The 13,035-nt window shown below is 56.7% G+C and overlaps 1 protein-coding gene across 2 annotated transcripts in view; it reads left to right on the top strand.

Moving 5' to 3' along the window:
- LOC144485969 (uncharacterized) overlaps positions 1-12,312 on the top strand; it is a 186,157-nt gene extending 173,845 nt beyond the window's left edge. Inside the window, exons 4-8 of one of the 2 annotated variants that reach the window (XM_078204045.1) lie at positions 1,302-1,574; positions 3,678-3,743; positions 4,754-4,862; positions 10,538-10,678; positions 12,145-12,312. In XM_078204045.1, coding sequence (XP_078060171.1) covers positions 1,385-1,574; positions 3,678-3,743; positions 4,754-4,862; positions 10,538-10,678; positions 12,145-12,160 — 522 coding nt within the window. In that variant the 5' untranslated portion in view covers positions 1,302-1,384 and the 3' untranslated portion in view covers positions 12,161-12,312. The remainder of the gene's footprint in view (positions 1-1,301; positions 1,575-3,677; positions 3,744-4,753; positions 4,863-10,537; positions 10,679-12,144) is intronic. The other variant, XM_078204044.1, reaches the window with a different exon arrangement.
- Positions 12,313-13,035: the final 723 nt, after the last annotated feature.

Genomic DNA, 13,035 nt, shown 5'->3' with positions numbered 1-13,035 from the left:
ACAGACCACAATCAGTAAGGATAGGCAACAACACTTCCTCCATGATTATCCTCAACACCGGTGCCCCACGAGGCTGTGTTCTCAGCCCCCTACTATACTCCTTATACACCTATGACTGTGTGGCCAAATTCCCCTCCAATTCGATTTTCAAGTTTGCTGACGACACCACTGTAGTGGGTCGGATCTCAAACAATGACGAGACAGAGAACAGGAATGTACTCTCATCCACCTTTTTCCTTCGCGAGAAAGATACAAAAGTCTGAGGCCACGTACCAACCGACTCAAGAACAGCTTCTTCCCTGCTACCGTCAGACTTTTGAATGGACTTACCTTGCATTAAGTTGATCATTCTCTACACCCTAGCTATGACTGTAACACTACATTCTGCACTCTTGTTTCCTTCTCTATGAACGGTATGTTAGTCTATATAGCGCGCAAGAAACAATACTTTTCACGATGTTAATACATGTGACAATAATAAATCAAATCAAAAGTCAGGATGGTGAGTGGCTTGGAAGGAAGCTTGCAGGTGGTGGTGTTCCCATTTACCTGCTGCCCTTGTCCTTCTAGATGGAAGTGGTTGTGGGTTTGGAAGGTCCTGTCTAAGGATCTTTGGTGAATTGCTGCAACGCATCTTGTAGATGGTACACACTGCTGCTACTGAGCGTCGGTGGTGGAGGGAGTGAGTGTTTGTGGTTATCGTGTCGATCGAGCGGGGCTGCTTTGTCCTGGATGGTGTCGAGCTTCTCGAGTGTTGTTGGAGCTGCACCCATCCAGGCGAGCGGGGAGTTTTCCATCACACTCCTGACTTGTGTCCTTGTGGATGGTGGATGGGATTTGGGGAGTCAGGATGTAATAATGTAATACCATAAAGTTAAAAAATAAAGTTTATTTATTCGTCACAAGTAGGCTTACATTCACACTGCAATGAATTTACTGTGAAAAGTAACCATTTAGGACTGAGGTGAGGAGAAATGTTTTCACTCCGAGGGTTGGGAATCTTTGGATTTATCTCCCCCAGAGGATTGTGGATGCTGCGTCACTGAGTGTATTGAAGACTGAGGTCGATGGATTTTTGGGATAGGTTGGGAAGATGGAGTTGGGGCAGAATTTAGCCACAATCACATTCAAGGGTCAAGCAGACCTGAGGGGCTGAAGGGGATCTTCCAGCTCTTATTATGTGATTTAAACTAGTGAAAAGTTTCAGATAAAGCTCGGCACAACATGGTGGGCCAAAGGGCCTGTTCTGTGCTGTACTGTTCTATGTAAGTTGCCTGAAAGCTATTTCTTCTATTTCTTAGTGTCGACCGGAGGACTAGCAAAAGTACTGAGGGATAGACGTGTAACTGCGGATCAGAAACCTGTCCTGCAATGTGGAATCCACATGTTTCAACATATAATTTGCAATGGCACAAATTGCACCAAGAACTTTAGAGCAACTTTTAATGAAAGTGTTTATGAGGTGTGCATCTATGAATTACATCAACCATGTCCATTCAACAAGGGTCTATATCTAGAAGTTGGAAATGCAACAACCTCTGAGTCAGTTCGTGTTGAACTCAGTTCAGATGATGGTGAGTTGTAAAGAATCTGCATGTCCTCCTGCTCTGCACCAAATGCTTGTTTCCCCCTCAGCAGCTTCTCATTTTCATCTAGAAATTGCAGGGTGATGAACATTCCCGGTCACGTTTACTTTATGTGAAAACCCTCCAGCGTTGGGACGGCACGGTGGCACAGTGGTTAGCACTGCTGCCTCACAGCGCCAGGGACCCAGGTTCAATTCCGGCCTCAGCTCACTGTCTGTGTGGATTTGCACGTTCTCCCCGTGTCTGAGTGGGTTTCCTTCGGGTGCTCCGGTTTCCTCGCGCCCTCCAAAGATGTGTGGGTTAGGTTGATTGGCCATGCTAAATTGAAAGGGGGATTAGCAGGGTAAATGTGTGGGGTTACGGGAATAGGGCCTGGGTGGGATTGTGTCGGTACAGACTCGATGGGGCGAATGGCCTCCTTCTGTACTGTAGGGATTCTATGATTAGGCGCTGAGAATTGCTGCTTGATTAATTCCACTACCCCAACACCCCCAAAATCACAGGATGCCAGTCCCTGAAATGGTTCAGGAAGAAAACCCATCAACAACTTCACAAGGGTGAGTGTCTCGGGATAGACAATAAATACCGGTCTTGTCAATGATGCCCCCGTTTGAGAATTAATTAATGATCTCTCTGTGAGCCTCTCTGAGCTGAAGACATTTCTGGCTTTACACCGTTCACCTGACCATTCGGAGCTGGCGATTCCTATCTTAAGGATCCTGTTAATGATGTGATTTAATGTCCTGAGATGACACGTGTCCCTCAGTTTTACAACCCTCGCCCTCATTTTCAAATCCCTCTGTTCCTCAGATGTTAGCCTCATGAAAACACCGTCCCAGTCTCCAACCTCCTCATGAGTTTCAGAGCATTGCTTAAACTCACTGTCGAAGGTTTGGGCAGAGTATCAGGCCAACCAATGGCAGGGGGGTGGGGGAGGGGTGGCAGGAGGTCATGTGATGAGACTGCAGGAATACATCCAATCAGATTTGGCATCCCCAAGTCAGCTGACTTTTGGGGATGACATTACCCCACTCAATATTTGAGTAAATAAATGGGACGACTGTCTTTAGGTCATCAGTGGGAGTGGTGATCGAGACTCTGAGCATAGAAGGGAGGTCACTCGGCCCATCGGGCTTGTGCCATCTCTTGGGAAGAGCTATTCAGTTAATCCCCATTGCCCGCTCTTCCCCTCAGTTCTGTAGATTTCTTTCCCATTTGGATATTTCTGCAACTTTCACCAATTGAAAACTCTCAATGAACGGGGAACTTGGAGGATCGCAATGTGGGTCACAAAGATAGGGAGGGTTGTAGGGGCTGGAGGAGGTTGCAGAGATAGGGAGGGTTGTAGGGGCTGGAGGAGGTTACAAAGATAGAGAGGGGTGTAGGGGCTGGAGGAGGTTACAGAGATAGAGAGGGTTGTAGGGGCTGGAGGATGTTGCAGAGATAGGGAGGATTGTAGGGGCTGGAGGAGGTTACAGAGATAGGAAGGGGTGTAGGGGCTGGAGGATGTTGCAGAGATAGGGAGGATTGTAGGGGCTGGAGGAGGTTACAGAGATAGGAAGGGTTGTAGGGGCTCGAGGAGGTTGCAGAGATAGGGAGGGTTGTAGGGGCTGGAGGAGGTTACAGAGATAGGGAAGGGTTCAGGGGCTGGAGGAGGTTACAGAGGTAGGGAGGGGTGTCGAGGCTGGAGGAGGTCACATAGGGAGGGATATAGGGCTGGAGGAGGTTACATAGGGAGGGATATAGGGCTGGAGGAGGTTACAGAGATGGAGAGACAAAGAGACTATCAAAGGGTTAGAAGGCGAGGATGTGAAGTTTAAGATGGAGGTGTTGTTGGATTGGGGTTGATGGCGGTCAGTGGGTAACATGGGGGGATGGGAAAGCGGCTTGGTGTGAGTTAAGGAATGAATGAGGCAGAGTATTGGGGGAGCTGAAGATTACACAGGGTGGAATGTGACACTGTCCAGGAGAACATTGGAGGTAACCAAGGCACAGATGAGGGTTTCAGGATAGGATGACCTGAATGGAGGAAACGTGGAAGATAAAGGCTGGATCTATTTCACATTTCAACGGGAATGTTTTCTTTTCCAGTTTGTCTAGCCCCAGGCCCAAGTGAAGCTCCTGCAGTTGATCAGCAACAATTCAACACAACCCAAGGTAACTTCACTTCACTTTCAGTGAACCACTTCCACCAAGTCGGAGCCTATCTGTACAGACGCTGGGCACCAGGCAGGATAAACCCAGGATGGGACGTGGTCCATCACAGGACATATACACACATACGCACGCACACCACACAGTGTACCATGGGCAATCCACCTAACCAGCGCACCTTTTGGTCTGTGAGAGGAGACCAGAGAACCCGGAGGAAACCCACATTGACACGGGGGGAATGCACAGACCCCACACAGACAGACACCCTGGATTGTGGCACTGTGAGGCAGCAGTGCTAACCACTGTGTCACCCACCCAAAGTATCACTCTGTGAAACTTAATAATGTCACCTTGGATAACAGCTGTGGTTCAGTGGGTTCAGCGCACTCCCCTCAACCCAACGGTCATGGGGTCAATTCACTCTGCAGTTAAGGTGGGAAATATCGAGGCAACGCTTCATCAGGACAGCCCTGGGGGAGCTCGGCCTCATGGGAGGGTCAGCTCTGGGGGAGCTCGGCCTCATGGGAGGGACAGCGCTGGGGGAGCTCGGCCTCATGGGAGGGTCAGCGCTGGGGGAGCTCGGCCTCATGGGAGGGTCAGCCCTGGGGGAGTTCGGCCCCATGGGAGGGACAGCGCTGAGGGAGCTCGGCCTCATGGGAGGGTCAGCGCTGGGGGAGCTCGGCCTCATGGGAGGGTCAGCCCTGGGGGAGCTCGGCCCCATGGGAGGGACAGCGCTGAGGGAGCTCGGCCTCATGGGAGGGTCAGCGCTGGGGGAGCGTGGTGCCATTGGAGGGACAGCGCTGGGGAGGTATAGTGTTGGAGGGATAGTGCTGGGGGAGTGCCTGGTGTGTGTGTGGAGTTATTAGTAACTCACCTCCCACACCCCTCCAGGACTAGAATTAACCAGGGATCTGTCTGTACTGGGGACGGTTCTGAAACACTCGGTGCTGAAGGTCTCTGCTGTTAGTTTGTGAGTGTGTCCCAGTCTGTTAATGGCTTCGTTCTGTCTCTAGGACCTGGACCCTCTACTGGAGCAAGAGTTGGATTGGGATTCGGAATTCTTGTTGTTGTTTTTGTTGTTGCTGGAATTGGGATTTACATATTCCAAAAGCGACAAAGACGGTGAGTTCCAGAATGTTCCACTGTTTCCATTGGGATCCTGTTTTTGGTTTATAATGTTTGTTCAATGTTGCTGAACTCCAGAACTGTCCATTTACTGAGCTGTGAGGATGCTTCAATCCACCCTATCATTGAGCAGCGTTAACCAGTCACTTCCAGCTTGTCATCCTTTTGCTGCTGAACAGTCCCCGTGGATTGGAAAGGAGCGAATATTATCCCACTGGGAGAACCAGTGGATGAGGAATGTATCTGGAATTTCAGAAGGTATTTGATAAGGTGCCACACAATAGGTTGTTCCGCAAGACATGGGCTCAGGGGATTGGGGGTAATAGAGCATGGATTGAGGATTGGTGAGTGGACAGAAACAGAGGAGGAACAAATGGGTGATTTTTGGTTGGCAGGATGTAACTGGTGCTGCCGGGATCAGTGCTGGAGCCTCAGCTAATCACAATCCATATCAATGATTGTGATCAGGGGAGAGAGTGCGATGTGTCCAAGTTTACTGACGATAGAAAGTTGGGTGGGAGAGTAAGCTGTGAGGAGGACACCGAGGCTGCAAACAGATCTTGGCCAGTTCAATAATCGGGAAATAACGGGCACAGTAAGAAGTCACACAACAGCAGGTTAAAGTCCAACAGGTTTATTTGGAATCACGAGCTTTCGGAGTGCTGCTCCTTCATCAGGTGAGTGGCGATATGCACGACCTTCTTGGAGATCCTCTCCGCTTTGAGCCAGCGGTTTGCGGTGTCGGTGGTAGCCGTCGGACTGGTGTGTGCCACCAATACTGCACAGCGCCGGCTCAAAGTGGAGAGGATCTCCCACAGCAGCCCAACGCCAGCATCTCCACATCAGGAAATAATGGTGGCAGATGGAGTACAATGTGGGAAATGGTTTGGAAGAATGGAAAAGCTGAGAGGCCAATGAATGACATTTGGAGGGATTTGTACACCAATCACCAAGTTAACATCCAGGTACTGCAAACAGCCGGCAAGGTAAATGGGATGTTGGCCTTCATTGCAATTTGCTCGGAGAATAAGAGGAAAGAAATCTTGCTGAAATGTAAGTGGAGCGTGGGTCAGACCAAACATTGAGTACTGTGTCCAGTTTGTTCTGCTAATCCAAGACACAGGAACTTAGAAATTCGGAACAGGAGTAGGCCATTCAGCTCCTCAACCCTGCATCACCATTTGACCACTTAATGGCGAACTTGACAGTGGCCTCAATTTTATTTTCCTGTTTTCTCACACGACTACCTACCCTCAATACCCTTTGACTTCCTTATCAATAGAAATCTGTTTAACTCCAAAATTAAAGTACTCCATGACCCTACCTCCACTGCCCTCTATAAGACCATAGGATATAGGAGCAGAATTAGGTAATTTTGCCCATTGAGGCTGCTCCAGCATGCCATCATGGCTGATAAGTTTCTCAACTCCATTCTCCCGCCTTTTCCCAGTAACCTTTGATCTCTTTACCAATCAAGAACCTATCTGTCTCTGTCTTAAATTCACTCAGTGACCCGGCCTCCACAGCCTTCTGTGGCAATGAACTCCATAGATTCACCATCCTCTGGCTGAAGAAATTCCTCCTCGTCTCGATTCTAAAGGGTCGCCCCTCTACTCTGAGGCTGTGCCTTCGGATACTAGTCTCTCCCACTAATGGAAACATCTTCCCCACGTCCACTCTATCAAGGTCTTTAATTATTCTGTAAGTTTCAATGCGATTCCCCCCCTCGCCTTCTAAACTCCATCGAGTACTGACCCAGAGTCCTCAGACTCTCCTCGTACATTCAGCTTTTCATTCCCGGCATCATTCTCGTGAACCTCCTCTGAACCCTCTAAAGCCAGCACATCTTTCCTTAGATACGGGGCCCAAAGTTTCTCGCAATATTCTAAACGTGATCTGATTTATAAAACCTCAGCAGGACACCCCTGCTTTTGTATTCTAGTCCTATCGAAATGAATTGCATTTGCCTTCCTCAGACTGAACCTGCAAATTAACCTTAAGAGAATCCTGAACTAAGATTCCCAAGTCCCTTTGCGATTCCGATTTCTGAATTCTCTCCCCATTTAGAAAATAGTCTATGCCTCTGTTCTTCCCACCAAAGTTTATAACCTCACACGTTGTATTCCCTCTGCAACTTCTTTGCCCACTCTCCTAACCTGTCCTTCCGCCTCTTCAATATTACCTGTCCCTCCACCTATCTTTGTCTCATTTGTAAACTTAGCCACAATGCCCTCAATTCCTTCATCGAGATCATTGATATATAAAGTAAAAAGTTGTGGATCCTGCGCAACTCCACTAGTCACTGGCTGCCATCCTGAAAAAGACCCCTTTATCCCCACTCTCTGCCTTCTACCACTCAACCAATCTTCTATCCATGCTGGTACCTTGCCTCCGACACCATGGGCTCTGATCTTACTCAGCAGCCTCCAGTGTCGCACCTTGTCAAAGGCCTTCTAGAAATTCAAGTAGATAATGTCCACTGGCTCTCTCACGCTCCTTATCTGGGTGGTCTCCTTAACCTGCTCTCTCTCACGCTCCTGTATCTGGGTGGTCTCCTTAACCTGCTCTCTCTCACGCTCCTGTATCTGGGGTGGTCTCTCTAACTCTGTTCTCTCACACTCCTGTATCTGTGGGGGGGCGGGGGGGGGGTGTCTCTAACCCTCTCTCTCAGTATTATTTCTGGATGGTCTCCAGAACTCCCTCTCTCACTCACTCCTGTATCTGTTCTCTCTCTCTCTCTTTCTCTTTCTCTCTAACTCTCTCAGTCCTGTATTTGGGTGGTCTCTCTAAACCCCCCCTCTTTCTTACTCTTACACCTGTACCTGGGGAGATCACTCCCTCCCCCCCTCTCTGCCCCCCCTCTCTGCCCCCCCCTCTCTGCCCCCCCCTCTCTGCCCCCCCCCCTCTGCCCCCCCCCCCTCTGCCCCCCCCCCCTCTGCCCCCCCCCTCTCTGCCCCCCCCCTCTCTGCCCCCCCCCTCTCTGCCCCCCCCCTCTCTGCCCCCCCCTCTCTGCCCCCCCCTCTCTGCCCCCCCCCTCTCTGCCCCCCCCTCTCTGCCCCCCCCCTCTCTGCCCCCCCCTCTCTGCCCCCCCCTCTCTGCCCCCCCCTCTCTGCCCCCCCCCTCTCTGCCCCCCCCTCTCTGCCCCCCCCCTCTCTGCCCCCCCCCCTCTCTGCCCCCCCCCTCTCTGCCCCCCCTCTCTGCCCCCCCCCTCTCTGCCCCCCCCCCCTCTCTGCCCCCCCCCTCTCTGCCCCCCCCTCTCTGCCCCCCCCTCTCTGCCCCCCCCCTCTCTGCCCCCCCTCTCTGCCCCCCCCTCTCTGCCCCCCCCTCTCTGCCCCCCCCTCTCTGCCCCCCCCTCTCTGCCCCCCCTCTCTGCCCCCCCCTCTCTGCCCCCCCCTCTCTGCCCCCCCCTCTCTGCCCCCCCCTCTCTGCCCCCCCCTCTCTGCCCCCCCCTCTCTGCCCCCCCTCTCTGCCCCCCCCTCTCTGCCCCCCCCTCTCTGCCCCCCCCTCTCTGCCCCCCCCTCTCTGCCCCCCCTCTCTGCCCCCCCCTCTCTGCCCCCCCCTCTCTGCCCCCCCCTCTCTGCCACCCCCTCTCTGCCCCCCCTCTCTGCCCCCCCCTCTCTGCCCCCCCTCTCTGCCCCCCCCTCTCTGCCCCCCCCTCTCTGCCCCCCCTCTCTGCCCCCCCTCTCTGCCCCCCCCTCTCTGCCCCCCCCTCTCTGCCCCCCCCTCTCTGCCCCCCCTCTCTGCCCCCCCCTCTCTGCCCCCCCTCTCTGCCCCCCCCTCTCTGCCCCCCCCTCTCTGCCCCCCCCTCTCTGCCCCCCCCTCTCTGCCCCCCCCTCTCTGCCCCCCCCTCTCTGCCCCCCCCTCTCTGCCCCCCCCTCTCTGCCCCCCCTCTCTGCCCCCCCCCTCTCTGCCCCCCCCTCTCTGCCCCCCCTCTCTGCCCCCCCCTCTCTGCCCCCCCCCTCTCTGCCCCCCCCCTCTCTGCCCCCCCCTCTCTGCCCCCCCCTCTCTGCCCCCCCCTCTCTGCCCCCCCCCTCTCTGCCCCCCCCTCTCTGCCCCCCCCCTCTCTGCCCCCCCCCTCTCTGCCCCCCCCCTCTCTGCCCCCCCCCTCTCTACCCCCCCCCTCTCTGCCCCCCCCTCTCTGCCCCCTCCTCTCTGCCCCCCCCTCTCTGCCCCCCCCTCTCTGCCCCCCCCTCTCTGCCCCCCCTCTCTGCCCCCCCCTCTCTGCCCCCCCCTCTCTGCCCCCCCCTCTCTGCCCCCCCCTCTCTGCCCCCCCTCTCTGCCCCCCCCCTCTCTGCCCCCCCTCTCTGCCTTCCCCCCTCTCTGCCTTCCCCCCTCTCTGCCTTCCCCTCTCTGCCCCCCCCTCTCTGCCCCCCCCCCTCTGCCCCCCCCTCTGCCCCCCCACCTCTCTGCCCCCCCCTCTCTGCCCCCCCCTCTCTGCCCCCCCCCTCTCTGCCCCCCCCCTCTCTGCCCCCCCCCTCTCTGCCCCCCTCTCTGCCCCCCCCTCTCTGCCCCCCCCTCTCTGCCCCCCCTCTCTGCCCCCCCCTCTCTGCCCCCCCTCTCTCTGCCCCCCCCTCTCTGCCCCCCCTCTCTCTGCCCCCCCCCCTCTCTGCCCCCCCCCCTCTGCCCCCCCCCTCTCGCGCCCCCCCCTCTGAGGCCCCCCCCTTTTTTGGGGCCCCCCTTTTTTGGGGCCCCCCCCTCTCTGGGGCCCCCCCCCTCTCTGGGCCCCCCCCCCTCTCTGGGCCCCCCCCCCCCTCTCTGGGCCCCCCCCCTCTCTGGGGCCCCCCCTCTCTGGGGCCCCCCCCTCTCTGGGGCCCCCCCCTCTCTGGGCCCCCCCCCTCTCTGGGGCCCCCCCTGTCTGGGCCCCCCCCCTGTCTGGGCCCCCCCCCTGTCTGGGCCCCCCCCCTGTCTGGGCCCCCCCCCTGTCTGGGCCCCCCCCCTGTCTGGGCCCCCCCCCTGTCTGGGGCCCCCCCCTCTCTGGGCCCCCCCTCTCTGGGCCCCCCCCTCTCTGGGCCCCCCCCTCTCTGGGGCCCCCCCTCTCTGGGGCCCCCCCCTCTCTGGGGCCCCCCCCTCTCTGGGGCCCCCCCCTCTCTGGGGCCCCCCCCTCTCTGGGCCCCCCCCCCCTCTCTGGGCCCCCCCCCTCTCTCTGGGGCCCCCCCCTCTCTGGGGCCCCCCCCCCTCTCTGGGCCCCCCCCCTCTCTGGGCCCCCCCCTCTCTGGGCCCCCCCCCTCTCTGGGCCCCCCCCTCTCTGGGGCCCCCCCCTCTCTGGGGCCCCCCCCTCTCTGGGGCCCCCCCCTCCACCGCCCCCCCTCTGGCCCGCCCCCCCCCCCCCCCCTCTCTCTCTCTCTCTCTCTCTCTCGCCCGCCCGCCCCCCTCTCTCTGTCCTGTATCTGGATAATCTCTCTGAGCCCACCTCTCTCTCTGGCCTGTATATGAGACATTCCATACAAAATTTAGAAATCTGGAACAGATGTAGAATCACAAATAAATAGAAGCTGAGAAACAGGCCATTCGGCCCACCTGCTCTGTGATGAAGTTTCTGCTGCCAAGAGACTCCTCCCACCCACTGTGTATCTTACCCCTTCACCAAATCCTTTCTCCCTCAGGTATATCCAGCTTCCCCTGACATGGGGAACACTTTGTCACATTCTCAGTTGTGTGTGTTGTTTAAACAGATGTTTTGGTTGTCGCGATCCCAGTGACAGAGACAATGAAATGGCTCAGAATCGACATGAATTCGCTGTTCTAAATCCTGACCCTTTGGGGGGTGATGAAGGAAATGTTGAAGCCGGAGGTGGAACAGCCGGATTGACCAGGTTGGTGTTGTGACAGTGAGAGAGGGACAAGATGTGAAGCATTTGCTCCTGAGAGCTCTGAGTCTGGTCTTTAAAATGACGAAAGGGGTTACCATAGGGTCAATCAAAAGATGTTTCCACTTGTGGAAGAGAAACCAGAGCTCGGGGGGCCATCGATATTCAACAGTCACTAATAAATCCAATCGGGAATTCAGGAGAAACCTCTTTATCCAGGGAGTGGGGAGAATGTGGGTCTTGCTCCCACGGGGAGTGAGGAGAATGTGGGACTCGCTCCCACGGGGAGTGAGGAGAATGTGGGACTCGCTCCCACGGGGAGTGGGGAGAATGTGGGACTCGCTCCCACGGGGAGTGGGGAGAATGTGGGGCTCGCTCCCACGGGGAGTGGGGAGAATGTGGGGCTCGCTCCCACGGGGAGTGGGGAGAATGTGGGGCTCGCTCCCACGAGGAGTGGGGAGAATGTGGGGCTCGCTCCACGGGGAGTGGGGAGAATGTGGGGCTCGCTCCCACGGGGAGTGGGGAGAATGTGGGGCTCGCTCCCACGGGGAGTGGGGAGAATGTGGGGCTCACTCCCACGGGGAGTGGGGAGAATGTGGGACTCGCTCCCACGGGGAGTGGGGAGAATGTGGGACTCGCTCCCACGGGGAGTGGGGAGAATGTGGGACTCGCTCCCAGGGGGAGTGGGGAGAATGTGGGACTCGCTCCCACGGGGAGTGGGGAGAATGTGGGACTCGCTCCCACGGGGAGTGGGGAGAATGTGGGGCTCGCTCCCACGGGGAGTGGGGGGAATGTGGGACTCGCTCCCACGGGGAGTGGGGGAGAATGTGGGACTCGCTCCCACGGGGAGTGGGGGGAATGTGGGACTCGCTCCCACGGGGAGTGTGGGGGGAATGTGGGACTCGCTCCCACGGGGAGTGGGGGAATGTGGGACTCGCTCCCACGGGGAGTGGGGGAATGTGGGACTCGCTCCCACGGGGAGTGGGGGGAATGTGGGACTCGCTCCCACGGGGAGTGGGGGGAATGTGGGACTCGCTCCCAGGGGAGTGGGGGAATGTGGGACTCGCTCCCACGGGGAGTGGGGAGAATGTTGGACTCGCTCCCACGGGGAGTGGGGAGAATGTGGGACTCGCTCCCACAGGGAGTGGGGAGAATGTGGGGCTCGCTCCCACGGGGAGTGGGGAGAATGGTGGGACTCGCTCCCACGGGGAGTGGGGAGAATGTGGGACTCGCTCCCAGGGGGAGTAGTTAAGATGAATAGTATCAATGTATTTAAGGAGGGGGGAAGAAGCTGGATAAGAGAAAGGAATAGAAGGAGATGGGGGCGGTGTGGGGGCTGTTGGGATGAAGGGGGTGGGGTGGGAGGAGGCTGGTGTGGAGCAGAAACACCAGCATGGAGCGGATGGGCTGAATGACTGTTTCTCTGCTGGAACTAGTTAATAATTCTGTGTAATCTTGTTTTATTATTTCAGGGTGTCGTCATATTGAACCACTGGGACATACCTGACTGGACTTTTCTATGGGATGAAATATTCCACGCCAACTCCATTACCAGGCAATTATCTGGATACATGGGTGCTCTTAGTTAGCCTCAGTTTTACATTCTGGTTTTCGATTTTATCAATAAAAATTTGCCATTTATATGTTGTCGACATTGTTAGTTTGTTTACTGAGCCTCGATTCAAACAAACACCTGTGCATCCCAAGGTCAGGAGTGTAACTCGGACAGAATCTGACCCCTGAGCCAGTTCAGGAGATATTCGGAACAGGTTATTCATAGAGCTCAACTTCAAAGAGCATCTTGAGGAAGGAGAGACAGAGAGCGAGAGGGGGAGACGGACGGAGAGCGAGAGGGGGAGACGGACGGAGAGCGAGAGGGGGAGACGGACGGAGAGCGAGAGGGGGAGACGGACGGAGAGCGAGAGGGGGAGACGGACGGAGAGCGAGAGGGGGAGACGGACGGAGAGCGAGAGGGGGAGACGGACGGAGAGCGAGAGGGGGAGACGGACGGAGAGCGAGAGGGGGAGACGGACGGAGAGCGAGAGGGGGAGACGGACGGAGAGCGAGAGGGGGAGACGGACGCAGAGCGAGAGGGGGAGACGGACGCAGAGCGAGAGGGGGAGACGGACGCAGAGCGAGAGGGGGAGACGGACGCAGAGCGAGAGGGGGAGACGGACGCAGAGGGGGAGAGGTTTAGGGAGGGAATTCCAGAGCTTGGGGTCCCCCAAGCAACTGAAGGCACAGCTGCCAATGGCGGACCGATGGGAATTGGGAATGGCACACTGAGCTGGCAATGAGCGTCTTGGACACTTCCTCCCAAAGCCACAACCTCCAGCCTCCCCGAGAAGGACAAGGGCAGCAGG

This window comes from Mustelus asterias, unplaced genomic scaffold, assembly GCF_964213995.1.
Source record: "Mustelus asterias unplaced genomic scaffold, sMusAst1.hap1.1 HAP1_SCAFFOLD_257, whole genome shotgun sequence".
Lineage (NCBI taxonomy): Eukaryota > Metazoa > Chordata > Chondrichthyes > Carcharhiniformes > Triakidae > Mustelus > Mustelus asterias.
This window is presented reverse-complemented; position numbering and strand designations above follow the sequence as displayed.